This window comes from Pipistrellus kuhlii, unplaced genomic scaffold, assembly GCF_014108245.1.
Source record: "Pipistrellus kuhlii isolate mPipKuh1 unplaced genomic scaffold, mPipKuh1.p scaffold_m20_p_20, whole genome shotgun sequence".
NCBI lineage: Eukaryota > Metazoa > Chordata > Mammalia > Chiroptera > Vespertilionidae > Pipistrellus > Pipistrellus kuhlii.
Window position 1 is genome coordinate 19,059,457 of NW_023425516.1, and position 20,485 is coordinate 19,079,941.

Genomic DNA, 20,485 nt, shown 5'->3' on the forward strand with positions numbered 1-20,485 from the left:
GCCTGTCAGCCGCTGCTCTGGGCCTGGCCGCACCAGACCCGGCTGCTCCGGGCCTGGCCGCTCCCAGCCTGGCAGCTGCTGCTCCGAGCCTGGCCACTCCCAGCCTGGCAGCCACTGCTCCGGGCCTGGCCGCACCAGACCCGGCTGTTCCGGGCCTGGCCGCTCCCAGCCTGGCAGTCGCTGCTCCAGGTCTGGTCACTGCCAATCCCGACCTAGTTGCTCTGGACTTGGCTGTTACTGCTACAGGCCTGGCCACACCCGACCCGGCTGCTCTGGGCCCGGTTGCTCCGGGCCCGGCCACTCCGGGCCTGGCTGCTCCCAGCCTGTCAGCCGCTGCTCCTGGCCTGGCCGCACCAGACCCGGCTGCTCCGGGCCTGGCCGCTCCCAGCCTGGCAGCCGCTGCTCCGAGCCTGGCCACTCCCAGCCTGGCAGCCACTGCTCCGGGCCTGGCCGCACCAGACCCGGCTGTTCCGGGCCTGGCCGCTCCCAGCCTGGCAGTCGCTGCTCTGGGTCTGGTCACTGCCAATCCCGACCTAGTTGCTCTGGACTTGGCTGTTACTGCTACAGGCCTGGCCACACCCGACCCGGCTGTTCTGGGCCCGGTTGCTCCGGGCCCGGCCGTTCCGGGCCTGGCTGCTCCCAGCCTGTCAGCCGCTGCTCCGGGCCTGGCCGCACCAGGCCCGGTTGCTTCGGGCCTGGCCGCTCCCAGCCTGGCAGCCACTGCTCCGGGCCTGGCCACACCAGACCCGGCTGCTCTGGGCCCAGTTGCCCCAGGCCCGGCTGCTCCGAGCCTGGCTGCACCTGGGCTGGATGCTTTGAGCTTGGCTTCTGCTGTTCTGGGCCTGGCTGCTCCCAACCCGGCTGCTCTGGGCCCGGCTTCTTCGGGCCCGGCCACTCCGGGTCTGGGTGTTCCTGGACTGGCCACCCTGGGCTTGGCCGCCTCTGCCTCAAGCCTGGCTGCCCCTGCCCCAGGTCTGGCTGCTCCAGTGCTGGCCGTTGATGCTCTGGTTCTGGCTGCTGCTGCTCTGGGGCCTGGCCGCTGCTGCTCCGGGTCCGGCTGCCACTGCCTTGTGCCTGGTCACTCTAGGTCTGGTCGCCGCTGTTCCAACATTCTGTCCCTTTTTCTTTCTTTCTTACTTTCTTTTTTTTTTAAAACGCATTTATGTTGCAATGTTGGCTGGTGAGTTGAGTTCTGACTTAGTCTTTGATTTTTCAAGATATTCTTTGCATTCTTTCTTAAGTAATTTTACTATCATTTGCTCTCACTTGATTTCTTCACATTGAGAACTTCTATGGTTTCTTCCTTCCCGTCCTGGAATCTCAGCAGGTTGGCCTGTGGCACCCCTTTGTTCTCTGCGGGCTCCTGCGCTGTTTCAGCCTGTCGCCGGGGTTGGCGCCGCCCAGGAAGCATCCCCAGTCCTTGGCTCTGTTGCCTGCGCTCAGCGGTCGAGGGCTCAAGGGCACCCCCCCCCCTTGGGGGCCCCGTCGCCCGGCTCCTTGCTGGCGCCCGGCTGGCCGGTGTCCAGCGGGGGCTCCTGCTCCTCGTCGTGATCCTCCAGTCTGGAGCTTTCTTTCTCTCTCCCGCTAGGGGAGTCCAGGATCAGAGTCAACAGACTGTCCTCTGCGCGCAGTGCGCGCGACTCCGGGGGCTCGGCCTTTCGCCGCGCTCCCAGGACTCCACCTCACAGCCCCGTCTCCCACTGCCCAGCCTGGGTCCCCAGGGACTGGCCCAGACCGGGAGTTCGGGGCGGTCCGGTCTGAGGCTCAGCGCTGCCGGAGGCTTTGTTTCTTCTGGCTAGGGTAATCCAGCATCAGAGTCAACATTCAGTCCTCTGCGCACAAAGCGCGCGACTCCGGGGGACCCCGCCTTTCACGCCGTCCCCGGGATTTCGCCTCACAGCCCCAGCTCCCCGTGCCCGGGCCTGGGTCCCCAGGGACTGGCCCAGACCGGGAGTTCGGGGCGCTCCGTTCTGAGGCTCAGCGCCGCCGGAGGCTTTGTTCCTTCCGGCTAGGGTAATCCAGCATCAGAGTCTACATTCAGTCCTCTGCGCACAAAGTGCGCGCGACTCCGGGGCCCCCCCGCCTTTCGTTTTTCCCCTGGGATTCAGCCTCCCAGGCCCGTCTCCCCCTGCCGGAGCCTGGGTCCCCAGAATCTGGCCCATAATGGGGCTCAGCGCTGCCAGTTCGGGGGTTCAGCCCAGGCTGGGGGTTTCATTTCCTTCCTGCTAGGGAAAGCCAGGCAGCACCCAGCCCTCTCCTCCTCTCCGGCTGCGACCTCTCGGTGCGCGCGTACGTGCGAGCGCGCAGCATGTCTCCGTACCTTAGGCTCTTTTTTCAGCTCCTCTGACTTTCCCTCTGGCTTTCTCCCACCTTCCTATTGTAGAGTTTTCAGTCAGTCGACCACCTGTAGGTCTGGGCAATGTCCACTCTACATTTTAGTTGTATTCCATTGAAATTGTTGTGAGCTGCTGCGGTTAGGTGTCTACCCGAGCAGCCATCTTGGATCCTCCTCATGTCCTCCATTCTTGCGGGCATGTGGCAGAGAACGGGTGCGGACTACTGACATTTCCATGAATTGAAGTTCTTCTTGTTTTACTTTTCATTTCCCTAATGTCGAATGTTGAGAGTCTTATTTCTAGCACACCTCTTTATTTTCTTTTCCAGTCGTATAGACAGTCCACCTGAACTGTTCAGCCACGTCCCCCATAGATAAACCCAGCTGTTACCAAAAGAGGACTAATTCCCCAAGACACCTGTTCAGCCAGCTTCTGGCCCTTCCAGCATCTGCATGGGCGGCCAGCGCAGAGGCTCCCGCACGGCTGGCCGAGGAGCTGGGCAGCGAGGGAAGGCCAGCTGCAACTCGGGGAAGGTCGGGTGTGGGGACTGGTCCTGGGCACAGCTTGGGGAGCCGACCAGGCCGACTAGTGTGATGGCCACAGCCCCGGAAGCGGATCCATGGATTACATTTTTTGAAGTTGGAACATTTTAAAGAATTTTGCTACATATGTCATCATACTTGGTGTAAATTTGTGTTCCTTTCTTCAAAATACTAAGTCAAATCAAGGTGTTTTTTTTGTTTGTTTTATTGTTTGTTTGTTTTTTTAAATATATTTTATTGATTACCATCCTTTGCCCTATCAGGCCTGCGGACTGAAAGGTCCCAGGTTCGACTCCGGTCAAGGGCATGTACCTTTGTTGCAGGCACATCCCCAGTGGGGGGTGTGCAGGAGGCAGCTGGTGGATGTTTCTCTCCCATCGATGTTTCTGACTCTCTATCCCTCTCCCTTCCTCTCTGAAAAATAATCAATAAAACATATTTTTTTTAAAAGAGAACTTTCACAGCAGACCTAATAAAATATAGGTCACTTCATGAGGTGAGGAACGGGCAAGAAGCTGCCCTAGCTGGTGCCGGTAGCTCCTGACATGCAGTGACTGTCTCCCAGCAGCCTGAAGCAGAGCCCAGACAGCATCTCCTCCATCCTCCCCACAGCCCCACGGGGCAGGCAGGTGGCAGGCATTCCCCTGGCTCTGAGGATCAGAGAGAACGGGGCCCTTACGCGACTTGCCCAAGGTCGTTTAGGGTGGCACGGCCCAGCGTATAATTTATTGCTTTTAACGCTTGAGCCTGTGGTTTTCGCCCCTCCCACTCCCCACTTCCCCTGCTATTAACGGGCTGCGCGAGAATATTTAATCAGGTGATTTTCATCAAGTGCCCCTTCCTGCCGCGCTCTGGTTTGGAAGCTCCCCAGGGCAATTAGAGCGAAGCAGGAAGGGGATGGGGTGAATCCGTAGCCTGTGGATGTAGCTAGCGAGTCCTGCCCTTCCCTGGCCATGCTCGCCCTCTCTGGATGGTCACCGTGTCCCCCTCTCCTGCCTTCATGAGGATGGGTTTCTTGCTTGATTACATGGCCTTGGGGATGTTGAGTGGGTTGGTTCAGTTTTTATCTCACTGATCCTTGGGGTTTTTACTCTGTTCACGGTGGCATTGGGCCCTTCCTCACCTCACTTAGGCTGACTGTCCCCATCTGCCCCTCTTACTCATTAGATTCCCTGACTGTGCCACCTCACTCAGGTGTGCCGGCGCCATCTCTGTTTTATGGATGAAGAAGCGGAACCCCGGGGCTGTGTTCTTTTCACCACACAATGCCAGAGAATACTTTGGATCTTGCCCTATTTTTCCTTTTTTTCTTTTTTTTTACTTGCCTTTTATTTGCATCATTCTAATAGCCTTATTGAGACACAACTCACATTCCACGTAATTCACCTCGGAAGTGTACAGTTCAGTGGTGTTTAGTATATTCAGAGTTGTACACCATCACCTCAGTCAATTTTAGAACAATTACATCATCTCCAAAGGAAACCCTGTCCCTGTGAGCGCCTGCTTCCCTATCCTCCCATTCCTCCATGCTCCAGCCTCAAGCAATCTCTCATCTGTTTTTTTGTCGCCATAGATTTTCCTATCCTGGATTTCCCTACGAATAGAGTAATTTAAGAAGTGGGCTTTTGTGACTGGCTTCTTTCACTCGGCATAATGTTTTCTAGGCTCATCCATGTTGGAGCATGGATCAGTGCCCTGTTTCTTTTATGGCCGAAGGATATTCCGTTGTGTGAATATACCACAGTTTGTTTACCCATTCACCTCACCGATGGTCATTTGTGTTATTTCTATTGGCTATTATGAATAATCCTATACAATAAAAGGCTAATATGCAAATTGTCCCCTCAATCGGAGGTTGGACCATGGGGCGGGGCCGGCTGGCCAACCACCAGCAGCCCCTCCCCCGGCCAGACCCCACCCATGCACGAATTTGTGCACCGAGCCTCTAGCGTTACTATAAACATTCATGGGCAAGTTTTTGGGCAGGCGTATGTTTTCATTTCTCTTAGATATATAGCTAATCGTGAAATTGCTGGGTCAGATGGGAGTTTTATGTTTAATCATTTGAGAAAGGTACCAGGCTGGTTCAAAAGCAGCTGAACTGTTCGAATGCCCACCAGCAGTGAATGAAGGTTCTGATTTCTCCACAGCCCGGGCACTTACATTCCCATCTTGATTACAGCTGTCCTGGTGGGTGAAGTGGGATCTCATTGTGTTTTGATTTGCATTTCCTTGCCGGCTAATGATGTTGAGCAGCTTATTTGCATTTGTATATCTTTCTTAGGGAAATATCTATTTAGATCATTTGCCCATTTTTAAATTGGATAATCTGCCTCTTTATTATTGAGTTATAAGAATTCTTATAACTAGTCCCTTATCAGATATGTGACTTGCTCCTATTTTCTTCCAATCTGTGGGTTGGTTTTCCCTTTTTTGATGGTGTCCTTTGCGCACAAAAGTTTTTCATTTTGGTGGAAGTTCACGTGATCCGTTTTTTTCCTCTGGTGGCCTGTACTTGGGGTGTCCTGTCTGTCGCCCCGCTTCCCACTGGCCAGGCCCACAGGCCCACTTCGTAGCTAATCCTCAGGGATATGTGCGTGGTGGGTGGGATCAGCTCTGCCCTTCAGACAGGGACACGAGGCTCCCAGGTCACATGACTCCTCTCGGGCCACACCGAAGTGACGTGGCAGTGCAGCCCGAAGCCCATGCCCGCCATGGTGAGGTGCTCCCCCAGTTCCATGGCGCTGTCATGGTAGAATGACAGGCTCTGCCCGAGGCTGGGCCCTGACGGGCCTGGCCGCTCTGAACACCGGGTTAGAATCCCCTTCTCGGAACGATCGCTTGGCAAATGCTGGATTACTCCTCCCGTTTTAGTCTCTGTGTCTTTCCAATCACGCAGACTCTCCGAATAAAACCTAACTCAGACTCTTGATTGGGAGGTAATAAGCCTGGCTCTGCGTTCAGAGAACCCCTCAGGATCACACCAGCGGCCGGGCTCATTGCAGCCATGGTTCCTTGTAAGAAATTCTCAAATTCAGGATCATTGTCTTTGTTTTATAAAGAACCCCGGGCCTGTGCTGTCTTGTCACATTTGGGGGTGTATTTCCAGGCCTAAGGTGAAAGGACTCGTTAGCATTCTGTTCTGAGTGTTTCTGTATGTCTGCTCTGTATTTGCGGGAGAAATGAACCGGAATTATGGTGTAACCTCATAAAGTATTTCCATGACCTGTCCTCCTGGGCAGGTCCAAAGTGTTAGAGTAACCGGGGATCAGCTGCTGCCACCATCCGTTAAAGTAGCATTTATCGTTGATTCCTCAGCCCTGTGCTGATGTGTAACCTTTCTCATGGGTTGGCTGGAACCCACCCATGAATGAATTCATGCACCAGGCTTGAATATATATATATATATATATATATATACATATATATATATATATATATATATATATACACACACACACACACACACACACACACACACATATATTCAAGGGGCAATCGGGCTGGCAGGGGAGCAGTTGAATACACACACACACACACACACACACACACACTGAGTGGCCAGATTAATATGCCGTTCAGAGATCATAATAATTTGGCCGCTCAGTGTATAGTCTTTGGCATTTTTCTAAGCTTCTGTGGTTTAGAGGAGGCTTGCTTAAGATTTTATCATATAAAGTTTCTTCTTTGTTTTAGATTACTCCCTCCGAGTCTATTCCTACAAGTCAGCCCTATGTGTAACACAATATATTGATACAATAAAATGGGGAAAGGACCTCAGGATCTTGGGCTTTGTCCCATGTTGCCTGACCAGTTCCTACCCACCTTGAGCCTGTTTGCAGCCTGGCCAGGTGTGTGCACATGCGTCTTTCCCTGCAGCCCTCCGCGGTGGGGCTAGTAGTTGGTTTACTTTGATGAACTTGCTTCAGTCAGTAGCAAGGTTAATGGCTTATCTGTTTTCTTACTGTAAACTACTGATTTATATATCTCATTCTTTTCTGTGACTGTTCCAAGGACGAAGGTTTAAAAATACACAGATCTAGGTGGAAGGGAGCTATGGGGGGGGGGGGGGGGAGAGGAACAACTGTAATAATCTGAACAATAAAGATTTATTAAAAAAAATAAATGCGAACACGCAGTTCTTACGCCTTTTGTTGCTATCTAGCATGATAATTGACCTACTAGAATCGTCAACTCGTGTTGCCTCATCATTTCTCAGAACAACTTGTGAATGGCCAGACTGATCTTTTCTCTGCAATGGTAACCACCTGTCCCAATAGAAATTATTAAATGAATCCTGTAGCTATCCATATGTTAGTCCTGGTTTGCGTCACAGTGAGACCTTATAAAGATGGAAATGGTTTTTTTGTTGTTGTTGTTGTTTTTTAAATTTCTCTTCCACCTGTTTTATTTTCCTGGTTTCAGACCAGTACCAAGTCGTTTTATGGACCAGTTGTTTTACAGTATTCTTTTTTCTAAATCTGGAAGAATGAGGATTCCACGTTTACCCTTTCTCCTCCTACATATTTCATCTTAATTGAATAGCTTTTTGGTGTGTGTAAGCAACTCGCCCTCACCGTTTAGAAACAAGAACCATCAAGTGGCCGAAACCCGTTTGGATCAGTGGTAGAGCATCAGTCTGTGGACTGAAAGGTCCCAGGTTCGATTCCGGTCAAGGGCATGTACATTGGTTGCGGGCACATCCCCGGTGGGGGGTGTGCAAGAGGCAGCTGGTCGATGTTTCTCTCTCATTGACGTTTCTAGCTCTCTATCTCTCTCCCTTCCTCTCTGTAAAAAATTCAATAAAGTATATTAAAAAATAAAATAAAATAAAATGCATCTACTGTCATTCACCTTTAAAAAAAAGAACCATCAAGTGTCCTTTATTAAGTTGCCTTGCAATTTGTAATGAAACAGTGTTAGTGAAAATCTATGTACAAATCAATACTTGTCATCTGGTAGCCATATGAGTCACTTTAAGAATGGATTTAGAATCAAATTTTGCTTAATGTTTTCAGACACTTTTCTATAGTCTTATTAGATCCTCCCCCCCAAAAAAAGGAAAATAACACCTATGAAATATCTCCTAACCTATTTAAAATTGGAAATGGAAGTTTTAAGTGAAGGTTGGTAAGTCAGACATGAGCTATAACACGGGGCCAAATCTAAGTTCCCATCTAACTATCTGGCAAAAGGAAGTTCCAGGGGCTGAGAGATGGTCAAGTGAGAAGGTGGATTTGAAATACTTGCTGATATCCCTGGGTTCTGGCAGGCAACTTCTTTTTTTCTTTCTCTTTTTAAAAAAATATTCTTACAGAGAGGACGAGAGAGTTAGAAACATTGATGAGAGAGAAACATCCATCAGCTGCCTCCTGCACACCTCCCACTGGGGATGTGCCCGCAACCCAGGTACATGCCCTGGACTGGAATCTGCAGGCCGATGCTCTATCTACTGAGCCAAACCAGTTAGGGTGTGACAGGTTTTCCCTTTGATACAGAGGAACCAAATAGGATGGAAGCTGTTCTTGGTTTTTCCCTAAAAGGTGACACCCGCTGTGGGAGAGTCCAGCTTAGTGTCCTGACAATCAGAGCCCTCTGCAAAGAAGTGCTGGCTTCGTCCTCAGGCAGTTCCCACTGGGATGTGTCCAGCCCCCAGCGGCGGGCATCCAGCTCCTTTTCTGCCCCCATTGCTATGACGACGGGGGAGAAACCTGCATTCAGGTGCTTTCGGATTCTGGATCCAGAAGAACGTTCAGGCTGTTTGTTCAGGGAGCAAAAGAGCTGTCTGCCGCTTTGTGCACAGAAGAAAGAAAAAAATAACCCCTATGATTCAAGAGAAAAATGGGTGGAGCTATCCTTTTCCATTCCTTCACATAAATTACAAGTCTTGATTCTCGCCACCACACCTTTTAAGGCCTGGGACTGTTGTTTCATATGAAACCCTGTACCAGAGTGACACCCTACCCCTGCCAGCAGCGGCGAGGGGACAAAAGGAAGGAAGTTTCCCTTTTAAATCCCCAGGAATTTTTGGATGAGATAATATTACCGAGTGAAATGTCTCTCCTCCTCTCAGCTCTGTGTTTGGCTCCTGCTGTAACAGTAACCCACTTAGAAGCAGGCGGCCCTTCTGAAGTTATTTTAAACTCTCGGTGGAGTGGAGAGATATTGTAACCTTGGATCACAGCGCTGCCAGCCCCGGGTTCAGCTTTGCCCTTTCAGACATGCGGAAAGTGCACCAGTATATCTCAAGGATTTCGTCCTGAAAGCTTCTTAAAGAGCTGGTCTTGGTTTCAAAGCTTGGCTTGATGGCCCGTACTCAAGGGAACATAGCTCCGTTTCTTCAGATATTTAACCTTGTCTGACATAGTCCTTTGGCTTTGAAATTCCCGTGGATTATTCCTTTTTCTTTTCTTCTTTTTTTTTTTTTTTTTTTGTACATTAGGAAAACGGTTGAAACCATGAGCGTCGACCTCTTTGGGCCCAGAGAAATCTGAAGACGGTCCACGTTCATGTTTCGACCTAAAACCAGATGTTCGGTACCTGGCACAGATGCCAGGTGTGTGCGTTGCTTGTTGTTAGCACTTTGCCCTCGGAAGTGCCAGGAGGATGCCCAGTGCCTCTTCTAAAGGTTCTGGTATCCCGATGGCCGTGTCTGGGAGGAAATCAGGGGCATCTCAGAATAATCCCCCTGGTTATTGTGTCTGCCCAAGTCCACATCGCACCCTGGTGACACCTGAGAGTTATTTTGGGCCGCGGGGCCGGTGAGGGCTGCTGGTTCTTTCCCTCGGCCTGTCTCCTTGACTCATCCCCGTGCTGTGTCCCCAGCCAGCCCCGGCCCGGAGCAGCCACCGCAGACGCTCCGGAGCCCCCCTCCGGGTGTCCACTGTCTTAGGCAGGGAGCCCGTGGGTCTCTGTGGCCTAACAGAGTGCTTTCCCGCAGGACCCGTGGAATCTGCTGGAACACCTGGAGAAAGGGGCTTCTGTGCAATCAGCACATACAACATTTTTAATCAAAATAATGCACGTCTATGTTTATGAAAAGGCAAAGAGCACTTCACGGCTCATAATGAAAAGGAACGTTTCTCCATTCCACCCTTTGCCATTCCCGATGGCTATTCTCAGAGGCAACTATTTTCAATTATTTAATAGTTTTTAGTCATCTCTGAATATTTCTAAATTCCTGTGAGTGATTTTTGAAATAATATGTATGTACTGCTGCTTCCGTCCATGTGAAGGATGAAGATTTTGTTCTCTTATTTTTGACTTCCTCCTGTGAAGGATGAAGATTTGTTCTCTTATTCTCTCCCACCCCCTTTCTTTCCTCTCTACTCCCCATCTCTACATCTTTGCATTATAGTTACATCACAATTATTGCTTAGATCGGGGTTTACATTATTATGGCTGTCACTCTTCTCAGCTAACCGGGTCACACGGGCCATACCCTGATTATGGTTTGCAAATTCTGGTGTAATTTTCTGTGTGTTTTTTCTTTTTTTCTGGAGTTAATAATTGTCTCCCCCACCCCCACCCCACCCCCGTTACTCTGGTTTGCCGTGTAACGGTCACATTTCACATGCTTGTTCAGAACCATAATCATCTTCTCAGAACTGTGAAACCCACTGGGTAATGACTTAGGTTATTGTTGTTGGTTGGTTGGGTAGATGGTTGGTTGGTTGGTTGGGTAGATGGTTGATGGTTGGTTGGTTGGGTAGATGGTTGGGTAGATTGGTTGGTTAGGTGGTTGGTTGGTTGGTTAGTTGGTTGGCTGGCTGGTTGGTTTAGCCTCTCCTGCAGCCCTGGTTGCTGTGGTCCCATTGGGCCTGGTCACCTGGAATTTCCATGGCCTACATCCTGGGAATTCCCTCTCTGACTCTTCTCTGTTGACTTTCCCTGTGGCCTGGATCCCAAGCCTGCTTCATCTTTGTTTATTCTCTTGTTGGTTTTCCTGGAGCTTACAGCAGCTTCCAAGATCAGACATTGGAGGGAAAAAGGGAGGTTTTGCGTTTTAGATCGGGACGTCCTCTGGTTTTCCCCTCCTCCGCTGCCCTTCTACAGCGCTGTCTGAGCTTTAAAGGTGTTTTTATCCATTTGCACTTCGTGACTTTGCCTCGACTATTCCACCCTTTGAGACCAGATCAGTTCACAAAAGAATGTTTTCATTCTTACGGCTACTTGTGCTTCCCTATAAAACATTCTGACACACTCCTAACTGGAGCCCTTGGGAAAAGAGAACTCCGGAGTGTAAATGGTTGGAGGCCTGGGTGGTGGGCCATTCCAGAGGCTGATATTGTCACCAAGGCAAGCTGACAGAGACCTGAACTATTCAGTATTTGGCACATGAGTCGAGGAGGTCAGCTGTCCTTAAAATGCAGTTGAGGTTAAATGAACAGAACCAATAGTTTGGGCACCTGAGCATGTAAACGGGAATGAGGAACTCAGGAGAGAAGGAGCTCAGACCTGGAGCTGGGGAGGTGGCGGAGATGGTGAGGGAGATTTCCGATCCTCTGAGATGTGACTTTATTTTGGTGGCCTCCCTGGGAAAATAAACAACCGACGCCAATCAATCACACCCACTGGCACTTCAGAAAAATTCCTTTTGGTCTTTAAGTCTTTGATCTCCGTTCAGAAGTCAACACCCTTGACAGGACTGACATTTTGAGCCGCTAACAGTCACCCCAGCGGCAGTGGAAGGTTTGATGGGGACGTCTTGGAGGAGAATGGAGGGCGAGACTGCTGAGGGCAGAGGGCCCGCCGGGAAGGGCAGCCGGGATACCAGGCCTGCTGAACCCCAGGGACCAGTAGGTGTGCTTGGGGCTTACGGCGCTCAGATTTCTGCACACCCAGGGACACGCTTTTGAATGGGACCCTGAGTTTTGCTCTGCACAGCATAGTCCTCGGGCCTGGTCGGACCCCCTTCCTCCTCACTGTGGCTTGAAAGTGCCGGCTCTGGGCTTTGCCTTCTGCTTCTGCTGCCCTTGGTTTCTGTTCCTGATCTTCCTCCCCCTCCTCCTCCTCTTCCTCCTCCCCCTCCTCCTCCTCTTCCTCCTCCTCCTCCTCTTCCTCCTTCTCTCCCTTCTCCACATCCTGCCCACCCTCCCAGGCCTCCCCTCAGCTGGCCCTCCGTCTCCTTCACTCTGTCCCTTATTCTTTGTGACATGGGTGTTCAGCTTTGGAGTCATGTTTGCTTTAGGTTTATTCTGTCACGCGTGTATGCCTTTCTCAGAGCCGGTGCCATGAAACGGTGCGACCATATTAAACACCACATGGGCTTATAATCAAAGGGTAGGAAACGCTGGTTTTAATACAGGCTAAAAACCTTTTGTTTTTTTTAAACCTTTGGCCTCTGCAGCCCTTTAATTTATAGATGTAAATCCCGAATGCCTATGAAGTGTTTCTCAAGTTATTGACTCGGCCAGGAACCTGTTTTTCACCTGACAGGGCCAGCCCTCTGCGGGAGCCCGTCTCCAGAAGGGCTGGGTCACTGGCTTGGGCTCTGGGTGGTGGAAACCACGTCAACCTCCACAGTGGATTCCCCTGTGAGCTGAGGACAGTCATCTCTGAGGAACTCGAGGGACACTTTTTATTTTAAAATATATATTTTTTATTGATTTCAGAAAGGAAGGGAGAGGGAGAGAGAAACATCATGCTGCTAAAACAAGTTACTATAATACAACTTAGTGGTTTAAAGCAACACAAATTTATTCTCTTACTGTTCAGAGTTCCGAAGTAAAAAAAATGGCTTGGTGGGGCAATGTTCCTTCTGGAAGCTCTAGTCAGAAGCCATTTCCTGTCTCTTTCAGCCTCTGGAGGCCCACTGCCTGCATTCCTTGGCGCATGGCTCCCTCCTTCATCTTCAAAGCCCATTGCTCCATCTCTTCCCTGCGTCCACCATGCCCTTTTTCCTTTATAAGGACCCTCGTGACTACAGGGGACCCACCCAGTTAATCCAGGATAATATCCCGCCTCAAACTTAATCACATCTATAAATATAACGTCTCCTGTGCCACGTAAGGCAATGTAGTCACAGGTTCCGGGGATTAGGACGCGATTAGGACGTAAGGGCCATCCATTCCTCTGTCACAGTGGGTTTTCAGGTCTTTTGTATCTCTCATCTGCTATAAAGCTAGACAGATTTCTCCCAGTTACAGTAAGGTCTTGATTAATTACGTTGATGAGGATTTTGTCTCCTCAACTTGTTATGAGGGATTCTAGGGCCTGATTCAACCCAGTGATACATCTGTGAGCTCGAACCTTAGGATTGTTCTCTCTTCACGTTCCCGTGGGCTGTGCTTTTATTAGCAAAACTCGGATGATGTTCCTCGACCTATCTTTGATTTCTGTGCTTTGTAAATTCTGAAAAAGCTTTAAAGCATCTAATCTGTTTCCCAGTAACCAGGATGGCCTTGAAACAGCCTGTCCTGTCTACTGGTGATTCTCTCACATTTCTCTCCAGTGGTCTCTCTGTAAATCCGTGTTTCCCGCTCCTCTTGCACAATACGTTGAAGTCAATGCGCTGCTGAGGTCTAGGGGCCAAATAGTCTTGGCTACTAACCCCACTAGTCTCGTTTGTAACTGCTGCTTAATGTCTCGGTGTCACACAGCAGACCAGACTGGCATTTGCACGAGTGCGATGCTGCTTTTCCTTATATCCCAGAGGGTGGTGTCCAGCTTGGGTGACCACTGTGTACAAAGCAGTGAGAAAGCGTCCATAAAAAGTTGGTTATCGCCATTTTCTCCCCAGTGCTCAGCTCATTGAGCTGAGATAGGATTCCCCGTGGGTGGAAAAATGCACGCGTGCGCGCGCGCGCACACACACGCACCCGCCGCCATTTAATTTTAAGCTTTGGGGTTACTTTTGACGGCGGGGCCCGAGAAATACGCAGTGAGCTGATGTGTTCTTTCCTCTTGTTTCCCAGATGCACCCACTGGGCCTGTGTAATAACAATGACGAGGAGGACCTGTACGAATACGGCTGGGTGGGAGTGGTGAAGCTGGAACAGCCCGAGTTGGACCCGAAACCATGCCTCACCGTCCTGGGCAAGGTAAGTCCCTCCGGATCGCTCCGGTTCCGGTTGGTGGTCTCCACGCTGCCGCTTTCTCGGTCCAGAGAAAAGCCTTGCGGGCACTGTGCCCCTTCCCAGGTGGCATCGAGTGGGTGAGCACTAAGACCTGCCTCGTGGCTGCCCACCGTGGTACTGCGAGCTTGGACTCTGATGAAGACTGGCCGCCTCCCTCAGCCCCACGTCTCGTCCACTTTGTGGCCTTAGGCGAGTCACTTCCCCTCAAGGACTCTCCCTTCCTTATCTGTGAAATGGGTTAATAATAGAGTCACCACACCTTCCCTTATACCCCGGGGGCCAGTTGTTTCAGAATTCTGAGACTCTGAGGTTTCAGAAAGGTATCCAGGTGTCATCCACATACATATCTGTGCAGCAAACTTTGTGGGTAGTCACATCGGTGGATTCACTAAAATCTCATCGTGTTCAGTCAGGGCCGCTTGGCCTCCAAAATGAGTCCAGGTCCGTTACGTCTGGCCGCCAAGTAAGCTATGGAAAAACTTTGGGTCTCAGGGCTTTTTTGGTTTCAGAATGGCAGACAGCAATTATGCTCCTGCATTAGAACTTACCTCACAGGATGGCCAGGAGCGGAACTGAGGCATGAGCGTCTAGCACAGAGTAAGCTCTCACACACGCTTGCTGCCTGCCGCTGGCTGGTGTCGTCCTATTTAGAAGCACTAAAAAAGCCTTCTCTCTCTCTCTTTTTTTTTTTTTTTTTTTTTTTTTTAACAAAGCCAAGAATATCAGCACCTCCTCTGACTGCAGTATGAGATAGAAATACATTTACTTTGGAAAACCATTCATCAGTGATCTTAAAATAGGACAGGCAACAACCTGTTTTAAGCCGGATCGTTTTGTGAAAGGGAGAGGTTTGGAGAAAGTTATTAGGATTTTGATTGGAGGGAGGGTGGTATCTCCTAAGGATAGTGTTATTGCCTGGATATTCGTTTTATATTCTCAGAAGCTGCTGTTCTAGGTACTAAGGAGAGACAGCGGGTGTGTGTGTGTGTGTGTGTGTGTGTGTGTGTGTGTGTGGCAGTCCTGGGCTCCTGAGGATTTTCTTGGGAGATCCAGGCAGAAGAGAGCTATTCCCAGCCTTAAAGCCATCCCACCCAATGTCGCCTGGAAGACTTTTGGCCCCGGAGACCCCCCCTGGGTCCCGTCTGTGATGTTTGCCTCCCACCTGTCTTCTGAGGAGTGTCTTCGCACTTGTCGAGCTCCTGTGCCCCTTTTATAGGGGCGGGAGTTAGCATCTGTTCGGTTTATCGCTCACAAAGCTGAACTGAGGTGCGGGGGGTGGCCCAGCCTGATGCTCAGTCATTTGCATAGTTGGCCAGCGCTGCCTGATGATGCCGGGAGAACAGTGACCCCCCTTGAGAATATTCTAATGTTTTCCTCGGAGGAATGCCAGCCACATCCAAAGGCGGTAGGAACAGTGCTTTCCTTGTAGGCAGTATGCTCCTAATAGAGCATTTTCTCCTTTCCTTGGGCTGCTGCTATGCGGGTCTCAGCAGCTTGTCCTATTATTTTATTATTATTATTATTATTATTATTATTATTATTATTTGCCCTAGTTTGGTGGGACTCTGCCTTTGTGTTTGTTGTGTCTGTAAATGAGTTGGAACTGGACTCCCCAGGACACCCCCCGCCCCCTTCTCCCGTTGTTTCTCCCGCACCCAGAGAGGCATGTGAGGTCTGGCCCACAGGACTGTGGGGCCAGGGGGCAGGAAAACCCAGATGTATATCGAACCATTAAGCACTTGTCGGGCTCATTCACTCACCAAATATTTATTGAATGCAGGGGCCCAGCAACTGGGCGCGTGGTTCTGCCTGCTTCCAGGCAGCGGGCCTCCCTCACCCCACACACACTCCGTGTTCCTGTTGGGAAGGTTGTACGGTGGCCAGACGGTGTTTACATGTGGTTAGTTACCGAAATTTGGCTTGCCACCCAGAGGTAAAACCATTAGCAAAAATGCTTGGGCAAGACAGCTTCGCGTTTGTTTCAAACCCGGGTTGGTGTAGGAGGTGTGAAAAGGCAGGCATCTCAATCTCTCCCTTTCTCTCCTCCCTCCCCCTCTCTCTTATTCTCTTTTTCATCTTCTCCTTAAAGCGTAGTTATCCTCAGCTTTAGTACCTCTGCTAACTGTTGGGTTTCTTTTTCTGGTCCCCCAAGGGCAGTGGCAAGAGATGAGGGTAAAGACATCTCTGGCAGCCTGGTGTCCTGCAGATGGCACCGTCTTTTTGTCATTTCTTGGCTTCGTGGCTCTGGCGAGGAGGTGGGCAGTGGAGAGAGAGGCGTGGAAGGAGAAACAGCCAAGTCAGTGTGGGGGTGGGGGGCGGGACTCCTCTGCATGGGTGTTGAGACTTGTTAAAAGCACAGAAGGGAGAATGTCTTTGAGGCATTCGGTGGAAAAGGCTGGTGGGGGAACAGGTGAGGGACAGGCACAAACCCCTCTCCTTCCCCCTTACCCCCCTCAATACCCACCCGCCCACAGAAAACGCCATGGGGCGAAGAGTTGGAGTAAGAGAGGAATGTCCTAAATTAAAAAAAAAAACAAAAACGTAACTGCCTCTCCAGGAGTTCAAATAAAGTTTCGTTTTAAAAGCAAAAGACGTAAACTCATCACCTTGGTTTATTGCTGGGCGCTTTTGAACTCCTCGGAGAGGAACACTGTAAACTCTGGAGAAAGGAGTGATTTATGATCCCTTCCTGCTCGCCTTTTTGATTCTGTAGGAGGCGGAGCAGACCGGAGGATCAGCTAGGGAGGAGGGTTGGGGAGAGCGTGACCCCCCTGGGGCAGATCTTAGCTTTTGGGGGCCTCTTTTTCTCTGAATGCGGTGAGGCTGTTCTAGGCTCCTTGCTCTTTTAAGCCTCTGTATCATATTTAAAACCTCCCCTTAACTATTCCAGTGTGAGGAGATTTTAATTGTAGCAGTGAAGACAGACGTCGTTACCTGTGACAGTTTAAGTCCCAGGAAATGAAAATAGAATAAAGCTGACAGTTCGGAGCAGCTTGCTATTGAGAGTCAGGCTCGTACACAATCCCCACAGCGCAGGGGCCTGTGTCTGTGACCGCCAACCTCGTGAGAGGTGTGGCAGGGGACTCACAGGATCTGCTGGAGTTCCTAACAGAGCCCACTGGCCAGGTTTCATAAATTGAGGCAGAGTACCCCTTCTCCCGCCCCCCATACACACACACACACACACACACACAGACACACATACACATACACACACACACACAGACACATACATACACACAGACACACACACACACAGACACACACAGACACATACACACACACACACACAGACACATACACACACAGAGACACATACACACACACAGACACACACACACACACACACACACACACACACACCTTCATGCCCCAACTTTGGAGTCTTAGGGAGGATTTTGAAAGACAGGATGGTCAACAGCTATGGACTGGGCTCTTTCTTGGACAGAGAGGAAGTTAATGAAAAGACAAGAAAGGGAATTTAAAAAATATATATTTTAATTTTTTTTTTTTTTTTACAGAGAAGAAGGGAGAGGGATAGAGAGTTAGAAATATCGATGAGAGAGAAACATCAGTCAGCCGCCTCCTGTACACACCCTACTGGGGATGTGCCCGGAACCAAGGCACATGACCTTGACCGGAATCAAACCTGGGACCTTTCAGTCTGCAGGCCGATGCTCAGTCCACTGAGCCAAACCAGTCAGGGCGAGGCATGGAGTTTTAAGTCACAGAGATCCAGCTTTGGCTGAGTGACCTTGGGCCTTCCTCTTGGGCCTTCCTCTTCTCGTTGGGGCTTGTGCGGGTTTTGTGGTGGCGGGGGCTCTGCAAGATGCTGGTGGAGCGCTTAGCACGGAGCCTGGCTCAGGGTCAGTGCCCGGTGAGAGGGTAAAAGCAGCCATCATGGTGGGCTGTTCGCCATGAGCTAGAGTGTTGTATGCAGGGTGCCTCCTCTCATTGTCAGGCTGGCTCTGAGGTTGCGGCCACATCCCCATTTTGCAGAATAGAAACTGAGTCCCAGAGGTGCTGATCACATAGCCTAGGATTGAAATCTCCCAAGTAGCTAAGGGGAGGTCTGGGATAAAGACTGTCCTAGTACCTCATCGGTGTACTCTGAAGAGTCAGATCCTCTTGCCCTGCCTCTGAGGGCCAGTCCTGGCACACACCAGGCTGGAGGGGCCTGGCGGCTTCTACAGAGAGGCGAGCTGTGGGAATGATCTCCAGGAACGGGGCAGAGAGAGAGGGAGCAGTGAGTTCTGCAAGGGGCATTGGAAGTTGCTGGGGGAAGAGGAGGCTTCAGATTGAGGAGCCTTCATCTCCGAGGCAGCTGGGAGCCACTGGAGGTTCCTGACCGGAGCACGGGCGCCATAGAGGAATTTATCGGGAGAGGAGCACGGGCGCCATAGAGGAAACGCTCACGGGCAGTGGCAGCTGGGCGAGGTGACTCTTTGCTGCTGGATGTTTTCAGGAACAGAATGGGCCCAGACGTCAGTTCTTTTAAAGGCTTTGATGAGGCCCAAGCCAATGACATTGTCAAGGACACCTCTTGTTTGCCTTCAAGACGCCCCAGCCTCTTCCTCTGGCCTCTTTTCAGTGTGAAACATATAGACGGGCGAGGTGGTTTGAAATCCTGGCTCTTCTGATGAGCAGCCGGAAACCCGGGGATGAGGGGCTGACAGAGAATTGAACCCTTATGCTCATTTTCACTTCATCAGCCCGCATCCAGCTCTCAAAATGTCTCGGTAACTTCTTCCCAAAGCATGAACAAAGCCCCTGGTAACCAAAATGACTGGAAGACAGAAAGCAGAGTCGGAGGGATTTTATTTTTTCAGGCTGGTTGTGAGGAGAGGGGAACACGTAATGGTTAACACTTGGATTTAGACATCAAACTAACCCGAGTTAATAAACCTCACTTCCGGCCCTGCGAGCTGTGGGACCCGGGGCAGCCTCTGAACCTCTCTCCCCTAATGGGGATCAAGCCCACAACCCAGGCATGTGCCCTTGGCCGGAATCGAACCCGGGACCCTTCAGTCCGCAGGCTGATGCTCTACCCACTGAGCCACACCAGCTGGGACTCCTCAGTCTCTTTTAGCATTAAAGTGGCATTACTAAAGGAGTCAGTCCACAGAGGCAGAAAATAGACTGGTGGCTGCCAGGGCCTTGTGTGTTGGAGATGGGTGGCGGCGGCGGTTGCACAGCAGTGTGAATGTACTTAATGCTGCTGAACTAGACCCTTAAAAACGGTATAGACATGCAGGGGCGGCGTGTTGCTCCCCGTCTCCTGCCCTCCCAGGCCCAGGACACATTTGGCAGTGTCTGGAGAGAGACATTTTTGGTTTTCACACAGAAATATCCAGGCGGTGGTGGGGGTGCCACTGGCATCTCGTAGGCAGAGGCCAGAGATGCCCCTCACAACAAAGACATATCTGGCCCCACACGCTGTAGTGTCTCTGCTGAGAAACTCGGTCCTCCCATGACATACAAGTTCCATCTTCCTAAGGAAACCTGAATTCCACTCCTTTCCTCCTTCATTCCCTCCTCTGCCCACTGCCCTCCTGTATACTGGCAGGTTCGAGGCATCCTTTGTGGTACACTCTGTCAAAATGCATGATCAGTGTTAGAGCACGTCTGAGTAGTGCAATGAGCCCAGGTCTTGGAGTCACAGGGCCTAGACGCAAATGGTAATTGTTCTCTTTTGGTATTTAGTTGGGTAACCGTGGGCCAGTTAGTCTCTCTTTGCTTTCCCTTCTCTGTAGCCCCTATGTAAAGATAGTGTGGTCATTAATGTCTGTGAAGCTCATGGAATGAATGTGTTGATAATCAGTAAATAGCAATTTCCTCCCCTCTGTAAGCAGACTGCTGTAAGCAGATGGAAACCCCTTTTCTAAGGTGAGCTGAGGCAGGATTCTTGTCGGAGAGGAAGGTTAGAAGGCTCCTCAGATTTATTTTAAGGCGCCCTCGGGTACATACTCCCCATATTTGGTTAAAAAGGAAAGCAGGAAAGGGGCCCGGGAGGAATCAGACCAGGAGGAAGAGGATGGCATGCTGAGAATGGAAAGAGGAAAGCCGGGGGGAATACCGGTTTTCTCCGAAGGCCGTGCGTCGGATTGGAAATCACACACGTTTCGTTAGACCCTCTTGGTTAAAACGCTACATTAAGCACGATGCTTTTTAAAACATATTTTTATTAGATCCGAGACATTCTCAGCTATAAAAGGCTGACCAAAGCCATTACTTGAAATTCACAGAGAGACGTAAGGCAGTTTTTAAGACGGAGTGAGTGAGAAGAACACATAATGTCTACCAACTCAAAGAACACAGGCGGCTGGCCCACAACCTTCCTCTGGCCATTGTCCCGCCAGCTGAGCCAGGCTCTCTGCAGAGAAGGACTGCAGTGAGGCCGCCCAGGAAACGGCCTGGCAGGGATAGGCTAGTGGGAAAACCCGTCACAAAGAGCTAATGGCCCTGTCTACTTCTGAGCGACCGTTTTAAAGTATGAAAGGCGCCGAAACAGGTTTGGCTCAGGGGATAG

The 20,485-nt window shown here is 50.6% G+C and overlaps 1 protein-coding gene across 1 annotated transcript in view; it reads left to right on the forward strand.

The window, feature by feature from the left end:
• The window catches only part of ZNRF3 (zinc and ring finger 3), a 125,546-nt gene that overhangs the window by 64,059 nt on the left and 41,002 nt on the right, over positions 1-20,485 (forward strand). Inside the window, exon 2 of the mRNA XM_036449037.2 lies at positions 13,795-13,920. Within this exon, the coding sequence (XP_036304930.1) occupies positions 13,795-13,920 (126 nt within the window). The remainder of the gene's footprint in view (positions 1-13,794; positions 13,921-20,485) is intronic.